Below are 21999 nucleotides of genomic sequence, written 5' to 3'. Positions count from 1 at the left end.
CCATTTTCTATCCCTAGCACAGGGAGGGCAGATTTCTATCCCTAGCACAGGGAGGGCGGATCAAAAGGGGAAAGGGACCTGGCCATTTCTCTATTCAACGTGCCAATTGTATCTCAGGATTGAACTGGTGAACAGGAGGGTAAGAGAGCTCCCTATATGTTCAAAGCTGCTGGGGCGGGGGAGGGTCTAATATCAACAGATATCTGGGGAAAGATCACAGGAGCAGTGAGGAGCAGTTGGTGGTCATCAATATGAGGAAACAAGATTAGGTCCCCTGATCTGTAGGTTGAAGTATGTGGTATGTATCCTCCTGCTAGTTCACTGCCCTGCCTGATAGGTACCTGTCGTAGCTAAGTCTTAGATGCAATAAAACACTATGACTGAAAGCATTTTGGAGAGGGCTTTTATTTTCGCTTACAGATCCATCACTCAGAGAAGTCAGGGAAGGAACCTGGAGGCAGGAACTCATTCGGAGGCTGTGAAGGGGTGTTGTTTACTGGCTTGTTAACTCATGCCTTGCTCAGCCTGCATTCTTATAGCACCCAGGACCAGCAGCCCATGGGAGGCCTGCCCACAGTAAGCTATGCCCTCCCACATCCATCACCAATCAAGAAAATATACCACAAGATTGTCCACAGGTCAATGTGGTGAGGGGCATTTTCTTAATTGAGATCCCCTTTTCCAAAATATCTCTAGGTTGTGTCAAGTTGACATGGATCTAGTGTAGCCAGCACAGTGTTTCCTTTGTCCTCAGCTATTCAGAATACTCTGCCTTCATGGTGTGTGTATGCATGTGCGTGTGCGTGTGCGTGTGCGTGTGCGTGTGTGTGTGTGCTGGTGCTTCCTTGATCATTACAAGGTCTCCTCTGTATCTCCTCTTATCATAGTTCCCTAAAACTTTGAATGAGAACAAATGCTTCCCATCCACCAATCACAAATGGGAACCAACAACATGACAGCCATTTAAAATCACAACAGATAAAACGGGTTTAATTCCATTTGTTTTGCTAGAAATCAAATAAACAAATGGCACCACGACTGATTTAGGAGATACTGGGTCATCTTGCACACCAGGCAATACATGACTAACTGAACCCCAGCTCCACAATTCAATCTTTTCATCAACATAAAGAGGAAAAAAAAAGGCTATGAAGCCCTGTCAGGGAGAGCACGCAGCCGTGTTGGATGCTGCCCTAATCCTTCCTCTCAGCACCAGTCTGTGGACGCTCTAGATTGACACAGACATGAAACCAGAAGATGGCAAGACCATGAAGAAAACTCCATCCAACAGTTAGAGGGAACTAAAGTACAACAAGAGCAAACCTTCCCAGTGGGCGCGTGACTAGGAAACAGTGGAACTGGATTAAGTGAAGTTCCGCCAATCATGGCTCCAGAGTTAGCTGGTACCATGCAAGGCGGTAGATAGGGGCCAGGTCTACAGCCAGAACTCTGACCAGCTACTTGTTGGCAGTGGCCTTCCCTAGAGCTGCCAGGAACCCTGAGGGAGTTTGTACTCTCAGGTTCATAGAGTGCTGTCTATGAACCTGTCACCTGTCTCATAGATCCCTGCCACCACCATCAGTGACCTTCCCATGCCACCTGTGCTTTCTCCAGGGCACGGATGTAGCTTGATTATCTTTGGCTCCTCACCAGCCATTCCTGAGCCTGGCATATGGTACCCCAGGTTCATCATTACTGGGCTTTTAGACATTACCATCAGCAGGGCTGTGGGTTAGCCTATACCTGACTTCTGTGAACAGAATAAAGATAGCCCACTGCACGTAGGTAAGGCCCATGAGCAAGCAGGGGCACACCCTTCCCCCCATTAGGCTTTGCTTCTCCCTTAGGCCTAAGTTTCCCACTGGATAAGGAGATGGCTGCCCCTTCTCCCCATTCCCAGGCCAGGCACCATTCAGGAGGGTGTCCTACCTGGACCGCTGCAGAACGAGGCAATGATGGCCAAGATGCACACAATGCTTAGGTAAGGGATCCAGGGAGCTTGGTCCTGCAGAAGGACAACGTGAACAGGTGAGGGGCTGTGGACCAACCAGGGAACCTGAGTTTTCTAATTTTCCTGACTCCATTTGTGTGACAGGCCATTTCATATCCCTGAGCCCCAGTTGCTGCAAATGGCGACCACTCGGCCATTCTGTTCTCTGATGTGGGTTGCAAGGAAATGATGCCAGCAGAATTCCACAGTTGCCAGCAATCAGGAAGTATAAATGAGTGCACAATTCCCAGCAAACTGAATGCTTGAAAGCAGTGATTCTCAATTCCTAATGCTGCAACCCTTTATTACAGTTCCTCATGTTGTGGTGATGGCCCAGCCATAACATTATTTCATTGCTACTTCATAACTACAGTTAAGAATCATAATGTAAATGTCTGCATTTTCTGATGGTCTTTGGTGAGCTCTGTGAAGGGTCATTCAACCCTCCAAGGGATCATGACCCACAGGTTGAGAACCTCTGCTCTAAAGCAAGGCATCGGAGCCAATTGAGTTAACTATTGTCACACTTGACTAATTAAGACTCTTCCTGTGGAAAGCACCATGTTCACACTCCTGCCATCCCATGGAACGTGTCCAGGGAGCCTGTCACTCATCTATAGGCAGAGCTCTGAGGTCCTCTTGGGTGAGACTTAGATTAGGGGGGGGATGCTTGAGGCAGAAGAAAGACAAGATCCCAGAGCAGCTTCTGCTTTTTCTCACAAAACCTCAGATGTCCAAGGACACTGAAAAGCTGCCCAGCTCGGGACAACTATATACCTGGATATGGGAAAATACCAACTCAAGCAACACATTGCCTCCCAAGCTGGAACCAGTTCAGCACTGCCTCTGAAGAACTATCTTTGCCTCTTTCTAGAACTCTGAAATGTTAGGATATCTGACTACCCAGACTTACCAGCATCCTTGGCTTGAAACACCCAGTAGGTGCTCCAGAAATGCAGGTTGCTCTGAGACACCCAGTAGGTGCTCAATAAATGCAGGTTGCTCTGAGAAGGGTAGGGATCAGAAGGGAAGCCGTGGGTCGGTAATAAAGACCCTGGAATCCAATCCACCTCACCTTCATCCAGCTGTGAAACCTGATCACTTGTATTGATGATTCGGATTTTACCTCCATAAAAGGAGGTAACCTGGGGCTGGAGAGATGGCTCAGTGTTTAGGAGCACTTGCTGCTCTTGCAGACGACCCAGGTTCAGTTCCCAGCACCCACATGGTGGCTCACCACCATCTGTAACTCCAGTTCTAGGGGATCTGTCCTTTCTGGACACCAGTCACACATGTGATGTGCAGACATACATGCAGGGAAAACACCCATATGCATAAAATAAAATATTAAGTTTTTCAAAGGAGACAATCTGAGTTTTGTAAGGAGAATGGGTCTAACTGCTCCTCTGTGTAAATATAGGCACCTAGAGGTGTAAACACACAGTCCTGCATCGCCCCTTCCACATGCTGTGACTCCTCCCAACATCCCAGGTACAGGGATGGCCTTCCCTTGTAGAGCTAGAGCCCAAGAGGAGCCAGAAGCACAGTAAATGAAAAGCCGGGATTCCAGCACAAGGACAGCCAGGTGACAGGGGAGCTACTGAGAAGCCACCTCAGAGACAGTACTCCCTTTGCAAGGAGGCCGTAACTAGAGGGGTATCTTGGAGGCATTTAACATAACCCACCACTCCAAAGATAGGTAAATTGAGGCACAGGGAAGGGAGGACTCCAGATCACTACAACACAGCTCATCTGTAGCAGTGGCAGGCCCTTTCTTGTCTCCAAGTTACGGGGCTCTGGAGGTGAGTCTCCAGGGGAGAGATGCTTCACAGGAAGGGGTCTATTGAAAGGATGGACCCACAAGGCTCCAAAGTGATGACAGCAGAGCCAGTTACCTGTTAATCCCCTTAAAACGAATGTGACAGGCACAATATCTCACCTGCAGGGTCAGTGTCACGGTGAGCGTCCCAAAGAAGAGGGCCATCAGCCCAAAGCCACCAATGAGGAGAGGTCTCCTTCCTAAGCGCTCAATGACCAAGCCCTACTCAGAGAGAGAGAGAGAGAGAGAGAGAGAGAGAGAGAGAGAGAGAGAGAGAGAGAGAGAGAGTTATTTCACTTCGAGCCCATACATGAGGGACTGCAGTCCTGGGAAGATGGTGGAGAGCTGTGGGAGGCTATGGAGGGCTGGTTTTATACACTGGTATGATCTAGGAAGACAACCGTATGCACCCCCAGCAGCCCTGTCCTCCCACCCAGCTCCCCACAGCTGCAGTTTTGGGACTGTTTCTGGTCTCCTCCTACTTACTCTTCGGTCTGCCACCAAGGTGTCTAAGGGCAGTGACCACAAAATACAGTGATAATGACGGAAGGCCAAGTGCCTGAGTGAGGCAGGCCCAGACAGACATCCAGGCTCTACCACTTTGCAGCTGTCTGGACTTCAGCTTAAGACTGCAGGTCCCAAAGTCTCTGTGGCAGGAACAGGAACACTGTCACCTGCCCCTGCCCCACCTCCAGGCATCAAGAGGATGCAGGGATTAAATAAGGGGATTGCTTGATGTTTCTATTAGGTTCATGCCCTCCCATCCCCAATGCTTCACAAAGAAAGAATATCAAGGATCAGAGAGATGGGTTAACCTAGAAGAGGTCACACAGCAGAAAATGAAGAGGCCAGGAACTGAACCCAAGGTATTGTCAAGATTCATGATTGATCTCAACTGAGCAGTTAGGAGGGGCTTCCTGGAGGAGGCAGAGCTTGTTAGGGAGAGGCTTGGAGGTGGGAAGATTCCTCTCTCACAGTCTTCTTCCTAATACCCTTCCCCCAAACACGCATGATCTTCATGTAGGAAAAACCTGTAATACTTGCTTTCTGAATCTGGCTTATTTTATTTAACATAAATATCTACAGCTCCGTCGTTTTCCTGCACATGTCAGGATCTCAGTTTTCTTTAACTGACAGCTCTTCCCTCATGCAGACGTACCACATCATACTTATCCATGATCTGTAAGGAATGTTCCACTTCCTGGCTACTTCCGGGAATAAAGCAGAAAGGAACATGGATGAGCAGGTGTCTATGGTTGGCTGACTTAGAGTCTTTTGAGGGAGGGGAAGCAATCTTAAGTGGGAGGGAGAGAGAAAGGGGGATAACAGAATTCCTGTGACAAGAAAGCAGGGGCCATTCTGAGGACTGGGGAAAATCAACAAGAACAAATGATGTGTAAAAATGTCAGAATAAAACCCACACTAAGTTAAAACTCAAAATCCACCCATCCATCTACCATCCATCCACCATGTATCCATCCACCCACCCACCCATTGATCTACTATTCATCTTCCATCCACCCATTAATCCATCCAGCCAGCCAGCCAGCCATCCATCCAAGCCATCTGCTTTGGGCGAGCAGAAGTAGTGACACTGCTGAGGGCCATGAGGTCTGAGTATGTGACCTCTTGCCTGGCAGCTCCAGGTGATAAGAAGAAGGACAAGGTCCAGAAGCCTTGGGATCTCTGCCTTGGAGTTTCAATGCAGGGAGTCAGTGCCCTGTCACCAGAAGCCAGGTGACCAGAAGCTGCCTGGGGTGGACCTTCTTCTCAGATAAATGGGAGCTGCAATCTAGGCAGAGCAGGAACTGGGGCGTGAACAGCATTTGCTATCTGGAGACTACAGTTCTGCAGGCCAGGTGAAAGCTCAGACCATTTGGCTATGGGGAGCAGTCTGGGACCAGGTCACCCAGGAGTGAGTTTGCTGGGACAGGAGGGGCCTTTGTGAATAGTCAGGGACTGGTAGCAGGTGGAGATACCCTGACTGGTTGCAAGGGCCTTTTCCTGCAGGCCCAGGCCTTCCACCCTTCATCTCTTGGGAACCTGACCCAAGAGAACAGAGCCAAGATATCCAGAGGGACTTGGGGCTGGAAGACAGGCTGACCTGGGCTCAAGTCTTGGCTCTGCCTCTCAGATTTCCTTGTATGTAGAATGGATGACTGACTGACTGACTGACTGACTGAACTTCTTTGAGCCTGAGTCTCCCCACCTGGGAGGTGTGGGTGGTAGCATCTCTGCAGGGTAGCTGTGAGATAAGAGGAAAAGCATGCTGAGCCTACACTTAATTCAGGAGCAACTGGGCCTGCGCATCAAAGCAGAAACTGTCAGTCAAAGAATGGCTTGGCTGGCTGCTCTCGCTCCTGCCTTTAATTAGTCCCATGGCCTTGAACAGGAAGGCCAGCCCTTTCGTGAATCAACTTCTTTCTGTGTAGCCACAGGATTAGTCTAGGTGACAGGAGAGGGGTCATTTCTGAGCATCCACTCTGTTGGAGGCAGTGCACTGAACACATCCCAAATATGAATCACTTAATCCCCACAAATACCTCCATGAAACAGGCCTTCTTTGTCTCCATTATACAAACAAACAAACAAACAAACAAACAAAACAAAACAAAACCAAGACTTTGGGAAGCTATCCAGGCACATGGCTGATAAGGGGTGAAGCAGGGATTCCTGAAGAATCTTTTCTAGTTCCGAAGATATTAAGTTTCCCGAAGTAGAAACAGACAAAGCCCCCAGTTTGTAGCATCCCAGTGTCCCATCTTCATGTCCAATTGTTGAATGCATAGAGCACCGAGTCATCGGCTGACCCTCTTTTCTCCCCACCCTCCCTGGAAGCCCTCACATCACTGTTTCCCCAGAATCCAGGAGCACACTTGGCCATGGGTTCTTTGCTGATGGAGTGAGCAAGGTAGATATGCAGTGTGCATGGGAGGGCAGTGAAAACAGAGGGGGGAGGGGCAATGAGCTCACTCGGTTATGTGGGTCAGGGAGGGTCACAAAAGAAGCAGAGCAGAACTTTGTGGGGAAAGAGGATGGAGAGGCAATAAGAAAAGAAGTAGAGGGAGAGGCAAAGGGAGGGAGAAGCAGATAGGAGAGATGAGGGAGGAGGGAGGGAGGAGGGATGAGGGAGGAGGGAGGAGGGAGGAGGGAGGAGCTGGAGAATGGAGGGCTTTGTCTCCTCAGTATCTCAGAGGAGCTAAGCTAGACTCCCTGATGGACAAGGTGCTGAAGTCAGCAGAGGCTGCCAGGGACAAGCTTCCATATGGCATAGGGGCTCAGGTCACAGTGAGATTAGCATGTTACATTGAGATTCTGTTTCTGACACATGTAACAGCTGTGCCGAGGTTAGCATGTCACAGTTGGAGATTAATGTATCAGGTTGTTACACAGGGAGTCTCTGTGGTTCCAGTGGGCTGAACCTGCCTTGTGCTATGAATCCAAGATTCTGGTGTGTTACACTCAGGTGGGACAATGTGTCACATTCCACAGAGATAGACACAATGTCAACATTTGGAAATGTCCCCCAAATACAAGCTAGCAAAGAACCAATATTTTACACTATGATCTCAATATTCAGGGGCTTTGTTGGGGAGGAGCTGTGGTTTCTTTCAGGTCACTGAGGAAGCAGGAAGCTGAGGTCGGCCTGGAGCTAGCACATGTTCCTTTCATAAGAAATGATAGAGCTCAGAAGTTCCGGTCCTGTGAGGGTCATGACACCCCCCCCAACACACACAGGGGCTGCATATTAGATATTTACATTATGACTCCTAACAGTAGCAAAATTACAGTTATGAAGTAGTAACAGAATAATTTTATGGTTGGCATCACCACAACCTGAGGAACTGTATTAAAGGGCTGCAGCAGCAGGAAGGTTGGTCTAAGAAGCCTATTGAGGATATAGCTTTCACAAAAAAGGGAATGAAGAAAGGGCCCTGTTGGTTCTACTGGGTCAGGGCATCAATGCGCTCCCTCCTCCAGACCTTACTGAAGTGCAACCTGTCTGAAGAAATTAATGTGACTGGATATTCCTACCCTGCACTAAAGCTGTCAGGAAGACACTAACTCAAGATGAACAGCTGCTCTTGAAGGTTACTTGTGTCAACTGGGAACCAGCTGTCAGGCTTCTGGTGCTTTAAGAAGCCCTCTGGGGACTCTGTGCTGTAAGGTCCCCTTGAAGCCCCTTCCCTGTCAGTGTTCTGGGACCTTTGGGCAGATAGCAGTGGCAAAATAGTTCTGGTTAGAATTGTAAAAGTTAACTTTATTGAGTTATAATTTTGCTATCTATTACTATAACTAAAATTGAGATATAGAAAATGCCACCTCCATCAAAAGACTCCCTTTGTCCCTTCCCTCAGCTCCAGGCAGCCCCTGATTTACTTAGAAGCACTGGGTTTAGAGTGAACAGTTTTAGAATTTCACAGTCTTATAACGTTTTTGAGACCTATTTTCTTTGTGATACACATGAATAGTTCTTTTTCATGGTTGAGCAATATTCCACTGAGTGGATATACCACAACTGGTTTCTCAATACACCTGTTGATGGATATTAGGTTGCTTCCAAGTTTGGTCTCTGGTACATCATCATATGGGTATCTATGTAGACATGGGTTTTGTTTCTCTTGGGTAAATACATATGCATGGGATGGTAAGTGCATAGGTAACTATCAAAAATGTTCTCTAAATGAGTAATATGACTTTAACCTTGACTAGTAGTGTGAGAGTTTCTGTTGCTCTATTTCCTTGGCAACATTTGGAATTATCAGGAATTAAATTTTGTCTGTCCTGTGAATGACAGGATTTTGTTGTGTATTTTAACTTCTTTAATGGCCAATGGCACTGAGAACTTTTTCCTGTGCCTTTTGACCTTTGAGAATTTCCTTTGGTAAAGATCTATTCGAATACTTTCAGAGAACAGTTGGTCTTGTTGATTTCTCAAGGTTCTTTACATATGCAGGACACAAGCTCCCTCTCAGATGTTTATACAGTCTCCCAGTCTGCAGCTTACTTTTTCTTTTGTTTTGTTTGTTTTTGTTTTTTTGGGGGGGAGGTTGTAATGTCTTTTGAAACAAGCTTGCAATAATTCAACCAAAATGTAAAAGCAGAAACAAGTGGACCCAACTGACCCCAGTGGTACTTCCCTGAGGTGTCTGAGGCACTGGGGGCAACCTTCCTCAGGCATCCAGTCAGCCAGGCAAGAGTCAGAGCCTGGGAATCAGAATTAGAAAAGACCCAGCTTGGGATGAACAGAGAGCAGAGTATCTTCTAAGACCAAAATCTCACTTTCATGCATGAATGAACTCTCAGAGGGCATGACGGTCATAGAAACTGTCAGATCTGCAAGCGCTGAGCATTGTGTCCAGTTCCTACACGGGGTTCTAATTCTCAAGAACTGTCCAGCTCAGAGGAGGCTGCTAGCAGTCGCTCACATCTGCAGAGAGTAGGGTGGGGCCAAAGCAGATGACTGGTTCTGTTTTAACCTGCTGGGGTGTCTCCTTTGCTGGGTCCCTTTAGGCTTTGTTCTGTGAACTGGGACTTGGTCTCAAATAACCATCAGTGACTGCCTTAGTTTCCACAGCTGCAGTAACAGTGTTGCAACTAAGACTGCAGATACTCTTCATCTTTCCCAAGCTTTAACTCCAAGATCAAGAGCCTTGCTTCCTGTATATGATGACACAGGGTAGGGTCTGTCTCAGCTCCACCCCTGTTTTCTCAGGGTCTGCTCCAGCCCATCCCAGTCTTCCCAGCGTCTATTCCAAAACCTCCTCTGCCTTCTGAGATCTGCCCTGGCCTTCTCCTCCATTCTGGTGTCCTTGTCTTTCATTGGTGGTCTCCCTGTAGTTGTCTGTTTCCAAAATTTCTCTACTTGTAAAGACAATGAATTTGGGGGCTCAACTCACCCCCAGAAAAAACCCAACCCTAGCTTACCAACAATACCTGCAATGACCTGTCTCCAAATGAGGTCACACTGGTGGGGGGGAGGACTGGGGATTTCAGTGTGTGAGTTTTAGGAAGTCACATTGCAAATGACATGTACTGAGTCTCCATTGAGCTTAGTGTAGTCTTCAACAATTGGTGTGATCTGTTACTACCAACATTCCCTAAGAAGAAAGGAGGGGTCTGAAAAACTAGGCATCTGGCCCAAAACTGGCCCCAGGTCATGACTAACAACAGGGCTGGGAAACCACTGAGCCCAAACATGCCCCTGTTGTGCCCCATCACCCTCACCTTTACTCTGTATACAATAGATCCAGTATCTCACAGCATGGCCACAGAGAATGCAGACTGTGACACTGAAATCTCAGGACTCCTGGGAAGTTTGGAAACTCTTAAAGATTTGCATTTAGTCCAACAGAGCACAGTTCCAAACTGTGCTGCCACAAACAAGACCACGGTGCTGTGGATGCTGCCCCTGACTTGTAATAGCACAGCCTGTGCCTCTTACCAAAGGTAGAGCTGGCTCCCCACAGCCCCTGCCCAATCACGGTGGACCCTCATCCTCATGGGTGAATGACACTTCTTCCCTGGAAGTTCAGTCATCTGAACAGCACAGTTGAAGCCCCAAACGCAGTCTGGAAAGCCAGCTGTTCTGCAAGATGGCAATTATTTCCAGCCAGCAAGCTGCTGAGTGATGGCCGCTGCCCAAATTAACGGCAGATCAAAAGAATGAGAGCGTCTTTCCGTCTCAGTTTTATAGGCCTTAGAGCCATTTTAATAGACTGTCAAAAATCCCAGTGAAGAGAGTGGGGGAAATCAGGGTGTCCTTTTATTGATAGACAATTAGCCTGAAGGATCGGATGGAGTTGTCTGTGTAGCCCTGAAAAGCAGGTCACACAAACTGGAAAAAGGCAGAGGACTCGCTGAATGTTGAGTTTGGGGGAGGAGGGGAGCTGCCACAGGCTTTGATTTTTGTTTCCATGACAACTCTTTCTTGCAGAGTTAAAGTATCTCGTTGTTACTTTAACAAGCAGCCTAGACCAACTCAAGGGTAGTAGTTTATGCTTTGGGCAGTCGAGGTCTAGAACAGATCTCACAGGAGAAAACTTACAGGGGTGGAGACTCTGGAGGGGAAAAGAGTGGCTTTCCTACTTCTTAGGGAATCTCAGATTCCGTGTTCGGTCTCCTTCCTCATCTTTCAGACCAGGCGGCAATGGTGCCCATTCTGCCTCACATCTTGCCTCTGCCTGCTGTTCATTGACCTTTTACCTCCTCCCTTGTCACTTTACAGCTTCACCGATTGCCCAGATAAACCCAAGTGCATCTCCAAACCCTCACTCCTACCTATGAAGTTCCCTCTGACCCAATCTCATGTCCTGTGACTGCAGACCTGGGGATCTTTGGAACCCATTAATTTTTTTCCTGCCACAGATGGCCAGGGTCAAAAGCAAATTTTATAAATGTGTGGATCCATTTAGAGATGTATGGTAATTTCCCTAAGCCCACCTCAGAGGTAAGTGGACGTCAGGGATAGGATTGTGGAGCTGTCCAGTTCTCCTCACTTTAGGTGACAGGGTGTGACTTACCTGTCCACATACACAGACATGTCCACTCATACCTGCTGCCCCATCCTATGTCTGTGAGGCAGGGACATGTCCTTATATAAAAGGGAAAGGGAACCACAGAGATGTTGAACAACTTGCTAGAGAGTCGCCTGACCCCGATCCATCTGTTCTCTGAATAGAGACGCCAATAACCCCACCCTGTGGGTGGAGGGTAAGAAAGGAAGTGGAGCCCAGGATTTTGGAGACTGATACAGCCTGGGTTACCAGAGCAGCTTTTCAGGCACTCTTTTCTGTGTATATGATGGACCCCATTAAAGTGGCTGGATGAATAGTAGAAGGGAAGTCCTTCTGCACCAGCCTCTGTTACAAGAGCAGAACTCAGGCTGGGATGTTGACAGGGCTGCAGCCTCCCAGGCACAGAACAAAGCTGTACACAGAGTCCAGATGGGTGGGCATTTCCCACACCACCCCTCACAGCTTGACTAGAGGCAATCTCTTTATTTTTTTTAACTTTTCTGGATATTTACAAATTTGGTCCCAATACATTGGTATTGATTTCTTATAGCAACAAAACAAAAACCCAAACTCCAAACCCTCTTCTGTTTCCTCCACCACTTCCGCCCCAGGTTGACTGAGTTCTATTGATCACAGTTGGAGTTAATAACAGGATTGGTGCAGTCTACAGCTGGAGACAGAATTTGGCGACACGTGCAAATAACAAAGCTTTGAAATATTTTCCCCCTAACAAAAAGCAGGTTGGGAAAGAGCTCCAACATCACTCGTCTACATTTCTAATGGTATCCATTTTTAAGAAGTTGGTTGCCAGAAAGGCAAGGAGAAATACTGTATCTACTGACAAATCAGCAGGAGGGTAGGGAATCTGCCTGTTTGTGCTGACATCATTCTTGTTGGTGGGGATTGGCAAGGGAGACTGGACACCCAAGTATCTCTTTCCAGTCAGCACTCACACTCTGCCACATCAGACATGTCCACTCATACCTCTTTCATTGTTGAAGAATCCCAGGGCTGGAATCTGTATCTACAGAGTGAAGCACAGCCCACCCACACTCCCTCAAGAAGACAGATGTGAACGCTTCATCAAGAGAGAAGATAAGGCTCAGAAAGGTTGACTACCCTGACCAGCATCACACAGCCAGAGGTAGGAAGAGTTTTGCTTGTTTTGATTGGAGACTCAAGGCATTGAGATACAGGGAGGAAGAGTCTAAGTGGGCTAAGGGTTTGTAGAGAGCAAGCCTCTCCCAGATCCAGATCGGGTCCCCTGACAAGGCCCGCCCTCATGAAGCAAACCCTAGTAGGTCCCCTGGATGCCTGTGTGCCATCCAGCCCCTATGGCGTTCTCAGGAACCCACAGTGACTTACAGAGAAGATAGCAGCTAGCGTCTCAATTCCTCCAGTGCTCAGGGTGATGTATGGGATCTTGTCCTGAGGAACCCCAGCTTTCCCAAAGATGCTGTTGGTGTAGAACCAGATCTGTGATGCAGAAAAGATCAAGGAAGGTCATTCAGAGGCCTCAGCCTCCTCCCCATGCTGGACTAAGGTGTGAAGCTCTCTCTGCACCTTGCCATTGAGTCCAGAGTCACAGGCAAACTTTGCCCTGTAGTCATATGGTGCCCCTCACCCCCACCCCCTTCACTAACAGATTCCTGCATTCTTGGGAATGATATCTGCCCACCTAAGACACTGCTTCCTACACTCACTGCCTTGCAGCTAGGAACAGGTAGCAATAGGAAATATTGGTGGGGTCAGCACGAAGCTTCATATTTTACTTGAATCTTACATGTATTTATTTACTTGCTTATTTATTTATTATGGGGGCGGGGCCAGTGTGTGTTGGGGGCGGGAAAGTCACAAAAGAAGTTATAGGAGTCAGTTCTCTCTCTCTACCATGTGGGGCTCAGGGGTTGAATGCAGGTCCCTGGTAGCAAGAACCTTTACTGGATGAGCCATTTCACAGGCCACAACCTCCCACCTCCACCTCTTCCTCCTCTTCCTTTAGAGAAACTTTATCAAAGAGATATAGTCTCATATTCACTGTTTATTTTTTCCTGCTTTCCTTTGTGTGGCCAGGATGATGAGTGTGATGGTTGGAGCCTTGGTAGCCCTCTTGGGCCATTAATATCCTTGGAACAGTGTCCTCTGTGAGACTCAGAAACTGTTTCTGCTCCACAAAACATTTTACTATGACCCAGCAGAAACCGCCATGATGAATCTACAATAATACACAAGGTAGAAATGATATTCTTGAGGTCTGTGTAACTGTACATGTAGAGTCAGATCCCAAGAAAACTAACCCCAAAGACAACCCAAATATCCAGAAATGAGCTCAACCTGGAGGAGAGGAGGTCTCTGGCAGTTGGATAAAAGCCAACATTCCTCAGGAGCTTGTGACACTGACTCCCTTCTGCCAAAACGGATCACTTTTGGTACCTCTGGGTAAGGGGCATAAGGCTTCCTGAGGTGCCTATCAGCTTATGAAAGCTCATGCTGGCCTCCAGGCTCCCTCATAAGCCTGCTACCTCACTCCTCACATTCTTACTCTCCCCTAAGCTCTCTCATCTCTTGCTACTTACTGTCTCTTGCTTCCTCCCTCTCTCTCTCTCTTTCTCTCTCTCTCTCTCTCTCTGTTTCTCTATCTCTTTCTCCACATACACACCACACACACACACATTGTATATATATGCTCTCTCTCCTTTCTTGCTACCCACTTACTCTCTTACTCTCTTTCTGTCTCTTGCTTTCTCTCTCTCTCTCTCTCTCTCTCTCTCTCTCTCTCTCTCTGTTTCTCTGTCTCTCTCTCCACATACACACACATTATATATATATATATATATATATGCTCTCTCTCCTTTCTTGCTACCCACTTACTCTCTTCTTACTCTCTTTCTGTCTCTTGCTTCCCCTCCCCCACCCCTCTCTCTCACACATACACAGAACACACACACACGTGCAGTTTCTTGACTGTTTCTTGGCTCACATGTAGAAACATCAAGACTGTGTAGCCAGTCTCCACAGCTCTGATGTCAGGCACCGCACTGGCTGGACTACCCTGATACTTGTGTGAATAAGCCCTTGTTTCTAATCTGTCTTGTTACAAACACTTGTTTGAGAAGCCGTTCATGCCCAGGGAGGGATAACCAGGACTAACTTGTATCCAACAGTTGGTTAGGTTTGCAGTGCCAGGTTACTTTTCATAGGGTCTCCCAAACACCCAGAGACACGGTGCAAATGAGCTACTGGCTTAATCCTTGGATCAGTTGGCAGAGATGGGTTTTAATGTTCACACGAAGTAAGGACCCATTGCCCTGTGCTATCTGCATCCCCACTGAATGGGTAGGGGAGTTAGGACTTTAGGCTCTGTCAGAATGAATGATGGCTGCCACATTTGCAGGGCACAGAGGCAGTAATACCTCACTAGCCCACCAGATCCTGCAGCTCTGAGGCTATCTATGGTTCAGAACCCACAGTATCCCTGGATACGTCCCCGCGGGGTGGCCATGGTCTCCAAGACCCAGTCACAGTTAGACGACTGTAGACTCAATTAAGAGATGTTCTTTATTGTCACTGTGGGTTTTAGTGCCACAGGGCTCTGTGCCTTCCACTCACAGGGAGGCAGAGCTTCCAGCCCCCTGTCAACACTTGGAGAATATTTTCCCGTAGAAGCTACTCTCCAGTCCTATGCTATCTCAGCTCCTCCGGCCCCCGTGACCCCTTATGTCTCGAGTTCCCATTCTCCCTGAAATGGCACAGCTGCAGACATCCTCAGCAGGTTGAAAGTCAGTGGTGGGAGTCAGTGTGCAAGCCATTCTGTGTCTACTGTAGAATGGCTGTGAGGAGGACTGAGCCATCTTGCTAAATGCATCCAGACAGCAGTAGGCAGGAGTTGTCCCTTCCCCCACCAGCCCCAGCCTAGAGCTCGTGAGGTCTACAGGGCCTGCCTGTCCCCTTCTGCCTGATCCATGTAGCACCCTGCCCCCACCTTCATTTCAAGAAGCGAGGTGATTGCCTTCACCTTGACCTCTGTATGAACTGAAGGAGATAGGATCGGACAGTTTCAGGCCCCTGTGAAAAAGAAGAAAGTGCCCGGGACACTCAGAGTCACGGAATCACAGAGCCGGAGCGGCCCCCCATCTCGTCAAGTCTGTAGGTTGCCTCAGCTTCCCTACTGTCGTGGTTCTAACATGCTGAATTAGCCAGGAAAAACCTTCATATAACAAACAATAGGCATCCTTCTAGATGGTTCCATCTCCCCATGGAGATATGCAGACTCCTTAGAAAAAAGAGCCTCCATTGTCAGTCATTGTGAAAGGCATCTGTGATACCCTCCTCCTTGGAGGTGTATCCTTGGAGAGCCCCAAAGGGATAGGGCTGGTGTCTTTCTGAGTCTCCTAATGCCTCACTCTCAGCCTGGCACAGTGTTTCGATGAGGCAGCATGCCATGCAATCATTCTATCTGTGAGAGGCCTGAGGAGAAAGCAGGGACCACTCCCTATGCAATGACACCAGAGTAGAGAGGTGGCCCCTGGGAACCCATTCTTCTTGCAGTAAACATCATGTTACAGACCACCCCACTGTAACCTGGGGTTTGTAACTCTTCTATCTTCTCTTGGCTGTAGACACGGTGGCTACGGGCCAAGAGATTTGGTCTGACCTTTGCCAACAAATGTTAGCGCCTGGCTTATCTTTGTCCAGCATATAAGTAACTGTTCTGGTAGTGACCAAACAGCTAGCAAGAAGTGACTTAAGTGGATGGTTTTTGTGGTTTGCTTTTGGCTTGTGGTTTGAGAGGGTACAGTCTGCTGTGGTGGGATTCGTGGAGCTGAGAGACTCCTTACAATCTTATAGACCAAGAAGTAGAGAGCAAACGGGAAGCTGGGTTGTGACCCCTGAGACCTGGAAGAACACACTTTCTCTGGCTCGACTCTGTCTTCTAAGCTGTCCACTGTCTCCACACACAGCACCACCAGCTAGGGGCCATGTGCCCTCTCACGTGGGGACAGTCCACATTCAAATTGTAATACCCAGAGCAAGATAATGCTGGACATGCTTGCTGGACATGGAAGAACCCATGGTCCTTCCAAAACATCTGTGTTAATCCCAGAATCTGGGCATCTTAGTCTACACAGCAAGTCTGACTCTAAACACGGTCAGGCCCTGGAGGAAGCAGTTTTTGCTGGATTGCCTGAGTGAACCGTAAATGCCATCACTCCTTATGAAGGAGAAATGAGGACACAGAGCTGGAGAAAGAAGGTGTAGGGGTGGAAGAGGATGAAGGGAGAGAAAATCAAACATACTTTATTGCAGCTGACCCTGAAGATGAAGGAAGGAGACCAGGAGCCAAGGGAAGGAGGCAGCTCCTAGAAACCTGAGAATGGATTTTCTCCCACAATGTCCAGGATTGACTGTGGGCCTGATTTGATTTGAAGACCCCTGACCTCCAAAGCAAGGACAAGCATGACCTACAATGACAAGTGTTTTGAAGCCTCTGGACGTCAGTGCTGTGATTTTATTTTTAAATGTCCAGTGGTGACAAGAAATGGGCACACTAGAGGGATGTAATCCATTTATATATTATGCTTTACCCTGGGGTGGGTATTTCCCACACACGGTAATCTATGGCTGTGTTTTGAGGTCTAGGAGGAAAAGGCCTGCTCATTTATTAAACATCTTTTGGTTGCTCTCTTAGGCTTTTCCCCTGCTGGGCAGAACCTACTTACATTTTCTGTGTGTCCTTCTCAGGTCCCAGCTAAAAGCATGAGTGCTTTCCCTAACCATCCTTGTTCTAGAAAGAGCTTTGCCATGAAACATTAGGTTTGGCTGCAGGCCAGGATGTGCACAGTAAGGGTCTCTTGGGACTAAACCAGTTCAAAGAGACCAGGTTTGAAAATGGCCACACACAAGACAAACACAAGATGGGAACAGCTACCAAGTAGAAGCCCTGGACCATCAAATGCCCTCCGGGAGTGCCCTGAATCATCAGTCATCAACTCAGATGTTAGACAAGCTATCATATTCTCTCTCTCTCTCTCTCTCTCTCTCTCTCTCTCTCTCTCTCTCTCTCTGTGTGTGTGTGTGTGTGTGTGTGTGTGTGTGTGTGTGTGTGTGTGTGTGTGTGTGCTGTGCATGTGTGTCTAGGTCAGAGGTCAACTTCGGGTGTCATTCCAGGTGCATCCACCCTGTTCTTTGAAGCAGTCTCTCTCACCAGCTTGGGCTAGCTGATTAAAGTAGGGTGACAGGCTAGGGATTCACTTGTCTATCTCCCAGTGCTGGTATTACAGGCACATGCCACTATATTGGCATTTTTACCTAGGTTGTGGAGATGGAACTCAGATCTTCAAGCTTGCATACCGTAAGCACTTTGCATGCTGGGCCCTCTCCCCACCTCACAGTTCCTTCTTAAAGAGTCCCTTTGTATTGAGAGGAAGGAGAGGACTAGAGAGGGCTGACACCTTAAAGGCCCTTTAGCTTCACTTGATCTTTATTTTAAGATTGCTGGTCTTAGAGGTCACATGGCCAGGCGATGTGCTGTTAGCCTTCTGCTAGCTCGGCCGCAGATAACATTACTGATGTGTTAGATGGGAATGGCCGCTCAGGCTACTGCATCAGTCTCCAGAGCGTCTGGATCAGTGTGACCCAACAGCCCAGCTCTTCTTTGCAGGGACTTGGAGCCACTACCGCTGAAAACCCTGACCCTGACTCAAGTGTCTGTCTGATAGGTGACTGAAAGGGGACAAACAGCCCAACATGGAAAAGGAATTTCGAAGTAACTAAAGGTTGTTAACTCAGTATTGGCATAACCTAGAGAACACAGAAGCCAACAGGGACTCTGGCATCAGTGGCCCGAGAAACACATAAGGTCTATTTCATAGGGTGGTTCTCAGGCAGGGCAGTTTGACCCTCAGGGCTGCAGCTGGGCAGGGGCCAAGGATGACACTAAAATGCAGCCTTAAGACAGTATTCCAGCCTCAGATGTGAATGGTTTGGCCTTGAGAAGCCCTAGCCTAGTGCAAGTGCAGTGTGTGTGTATGTGTGTGTGCACGTGTGTGTATGTGTGTATGAGTGTCTAGGTCAGCAGAGGGCAACCTCAGGTGTCATTCCAGGTGTCCACCTTGTTCTTTGAGGCAGGCTCTCTCATCAGCTAGGGCTGGCTGATTCAGGTAGGGTCTAGAGAAGATGTAACTTGTCTGATTTGTCTATAAAATAGGACCAGGTGTAATTTGACAGGGCAAGTTCCACGTTGGACCTTGAGCTATCTATAAACCACAATGTCTTTCTCATCTAAGAAGTACATATGATGCCCCCCAACCCTGTAGGACTCCTTGGGAACAGAGCAACGTAATCAATGGGAAGGTGCCTGCCTGGCAGGAGGGGCCAGTGTCTCCCAAGGGATCATAATCATCTAAGTCATCATGAAGGGACAGAGCATACTTTAAAGCCACCTACTGTTTTTATCTGGGTTAGCTCTTGGCTATATGGCCTCTGGGCTGTGGAGGAGAAGGCTGCAGTGCAGGAGTGGGCCTGGACCCAAGTCAGGGTGTCAGGCTTATGGCTGGCATTTACAACTAAATAGCATGTGTCCATTTGTCTATAAAACAGGAGAAGATGTGTTCTGTAGCTGTCTAGGGGTGAGGTGGGGACAGCCTGAAAAACACAAGTGGAATAATCTGAGTGGGACATTGAGGACCCTTTCTGCTTGGGACTTAAGTACCTAAAACTTGGGGTTCAGACAATTGGTGTTCAAACCTTCTTTATACAGTGTCTAGCTGTGAACCTTTGGGAAAATATCTCAGTGTCTCTGTGCATAGCAGTGGGGCCTGAAGGAAAGCTTCCATTGTTACAAACCACTAATGGCTCCTGATCAGGGACATAGCTGAGGGCATAGTCAGGCCACAGAAAGCAGATGGCCGAGGTTTCTGGCTATAGGTTCATGGGGACAGCCACGTGGAAAGCCAGGACTCTGACCATCTGACAATCTCAGTCTGGTGATCTCTGTGCTGTCTCAGGGAACGCACATGAGCTTGGAAGGTAGAAACAATTGCCTCCCTACAACCCACCAGCCACAACTCTGAGCAGCGGGGCTTGAAGGTATCCGGCATGATTCATCCGTTACCAATGGGAAATGAGATCCTGGGGAAGGAGACGGCTCTACCCAGGAACGGCATGGCTCTCCATCTAAATGCCTCAGTAAGCATGGATTCCACATGTCCTTAAGACTCTAGGTGTGGGCCTTAGGAAACAATGCATTGTTGAGAGTCTGATACACCTGACCTTGAGTTTGTCTAGGGGAGGAAGCTGTAGAACGAGCAGTGGCCACTCTGGGCTGAGCTGTTGATTCCCTGACTCCTCTTAGTTCTTCTCACTTGACGGAACCAAGGCAAAAAGGCAAAAATGACTAGGGAACAAAGTGATCTCATTTTTACACCAGCGTTTCCAAAAATAGAATCGAGAGCTGTTGAAATTTGGCAGAATGTGTGGCTGCGATCTTCCCAGGCAGCTGTTTCCCCACTTCTGGACAGGAGGCGTCACTGTCGCACCCTCTCCCACCCGAGTGCCACCTGAATGACAGTAGGATGTGCCGGGCTCTAGTTGAGCAGGTATAAATCATCTGGGACCTCTGAGGCCTTCCCCACAGTGACTCTTCCCTGGGCTGTGTGCCCAGAAGCCTGTGTGCAGCCCTTCAGGAATGAGAACTGACCACATCCCGAGGTGAGGTGTCCCACTCCGATTCCCAGAAAGAAGCAATCACACCCAGCTTCCTTGCTTCTCAAATTTGGGGGTTTTACCTTCTGGGACAGTGGAGAGAGTTAGAGGCCTGGGGACTCTAGGTAGGTTTCAGCTCAGACTTCAAAAAGCTGATGACAACACAGCCAAGACTGCCTCTATTTAAGCCATGTTGATCCTCTGTCCCTTTGACTTCCTGTGTCTGTTTATTGAGAGCCATGACTCTGATGGATTTCCAGGGACACAGTAGGACAGCTGGTGGCAGTGCAAGGACAGACGACCTTGTTTGCTGCTGACTGGACACTGTGTGGGTAAGTCTGCTCCATATCCTTCTATCCCACTCTATAGAGATAGGAACTGAGGACAAGGCAATTTCCACAGATGTTCAAAGGCTCAGCTCGGTGGAGGCTTACAGAGCTGGGTTTGAAGTTAGACATCTAGCAATCACACCCTGAACCACCCCCATCCTGGTCTTCCTCAGGTTCTCTTTGGTGCTGGTGTGTGTGTGTGTGTGTGTGTGTGTGTGTGTGGGTGTGTGTGTGTGTGTGTGTGTGTATACTCACCGCGTTGAGTCCACATAGTTGGTAGCTGGCCATGGTGATAACGACAGTGATGACCTGCCATCGGACAAAGGGTGCCCTCAGAAGCTCAAACACGGACACCAGGCGAAGGTTCCTTTGCACACGGCTCTCAGCCAGGGCCTCCTCCAGCTCTTGGGAGACATCTGCTTTCCCCAGGAATGTTTGGAAGGCTGTGAAGAAGGACAGGCAGGGATCGGGATGTTGGCCATCTAGGATGTTGGCCCTGAATGGATGGGCCCCACTGTCTGGACATATGCTCATCAGAGACCTTTGGAATCTGTACGAAAACTGTTTAGAAATAGGAAGATAGGGGCCCAGAGACAGACACCAACTTTCCTGAAGTCGCCGAGTGGGCTGAGAGAGAACCTGGGTCTCTCAACCAGCATCCCTCTCCCCAGAAAAGCAGAGCATGCCCAGCATTCAAATCCATCTCCCAGGACAGTTGTCTCCATTTATAGTCTGTACAGTCCTGACCCTCACAGCAAGGGACAAACTACACAGCATCAAGCATGTCAAACTTTTATTTATTAGAGCTCGCCTGCCAGAACTGATATTCAGGCGAACCTTCATTGAGCACCTCCTGTTTGTCTGGCCCCTTCTCACTGAGGATTTCTAGAGAGAGGTTAACAGTCACCCACACACAAGCTTCCAACCCCAAAATTGCCTCTATGAGTAAAAAGAGGACTGAACTTAACGACCCTCATTAGTTCATTCCATGTGATCCTCTGAAATGTGGATGCCCTGAGTGGAATAGGAGAGCGAAGGCCCACACATTCTCTTGACAGATGTATTCCCAAGTCAAGCATTGCAAATTTTCAGCCGTTGGAGGAGCCATATTTTAACCCTTATAAAAGCGACCCCTGAGATCCTAACAGCCAGATCACACAGCATGCTTTCGGAGCGGAGGCTTCCATATTCATTGCCCTCTGTCCTCCCCGACAGAGAAAGGTAGCAGTGGTGATGGTTCCTGCAGAGAGTCCATTCCGCACACAGCAGGCACTGTCCTTAATAACCTGGCTCCTTCATCCCGGCTGTGTGGAATGGTTCTGTTTAAGCAGAAAAGTAAAGCAGCTAAGGCCACTCCAGATTTTCCAGGCAGCGAGCCCAGGAGGGCTTCAGGGATACCCAAGCATGTCTTTGGAAGTTGCCATATAATGGTTTTGCCAGCACTGGTTAATCGTACAGGAGAAAAAGTGACTGGGTTTTTACTACACACTAAACCACTGAAGTTTGAGGGTTTTCTTCCAAGTTCAAAATGCAACATCTGTGTTACCAAACGGGCCTAGAGTTTGCATATTTTCCTTCCAAAACATGGAAAACTTCATCCCCTATCCCATTCACCTTGAAGCTCTCAGGCAAATTCAGCGC

General features: G+C 48.3%; 1 protein-coding gene across 1 annotated transcript in view; it reads right to left on the bottom strand.

Annotated features, from left to right (window-relative positions):
* The window catches only part of Slc2a9 (solute carrier family 2 member 9), a 110472-nt gene that overhangs the window by 27815 nt on the left and 60658 nt on the right, over window positions 1-21999 (bottom strand). Inside the window, exons 7-10 of the mRNA XM_032916787.1 lie at window positions 20614-20801; window positions 12692-12802; window positions 3930-4031; window positions 1930-2005 (exon numbers count right to left, since the gene is read on the bottom strand). Coding sequence (XP_032772678.1) covers window positions 1930-2005; window positions 3930-4031; window positions 12692-12802; window positions 20614-20801 — 477 coding nt within the window. The remainder of the gene's footprint in view (window positions 1-1929; window positions 2006-3929; window positions 4032-12691; window positions 12803-20613; window positions 20802-21999) is intronic.

This window comes from Rattus rattus, chromosome 11 (genome assembly GCF_011064425.1).
Source record: "Rattus rattus isolate New Zealand chromosome 11, Rrattus_CSIRO_v1, whole genome shotgun sequence".
Lineage (NCBI taxonomy): Eukaryota > Metazoa > Chordata > Mammalia > Rodentia > Muridae > Rattus > Rattus rattus.
Note: the sequence above shows the minus strand (reverse complement) of the source record. Positions and strands in the feature narration are given on the sequence as shown.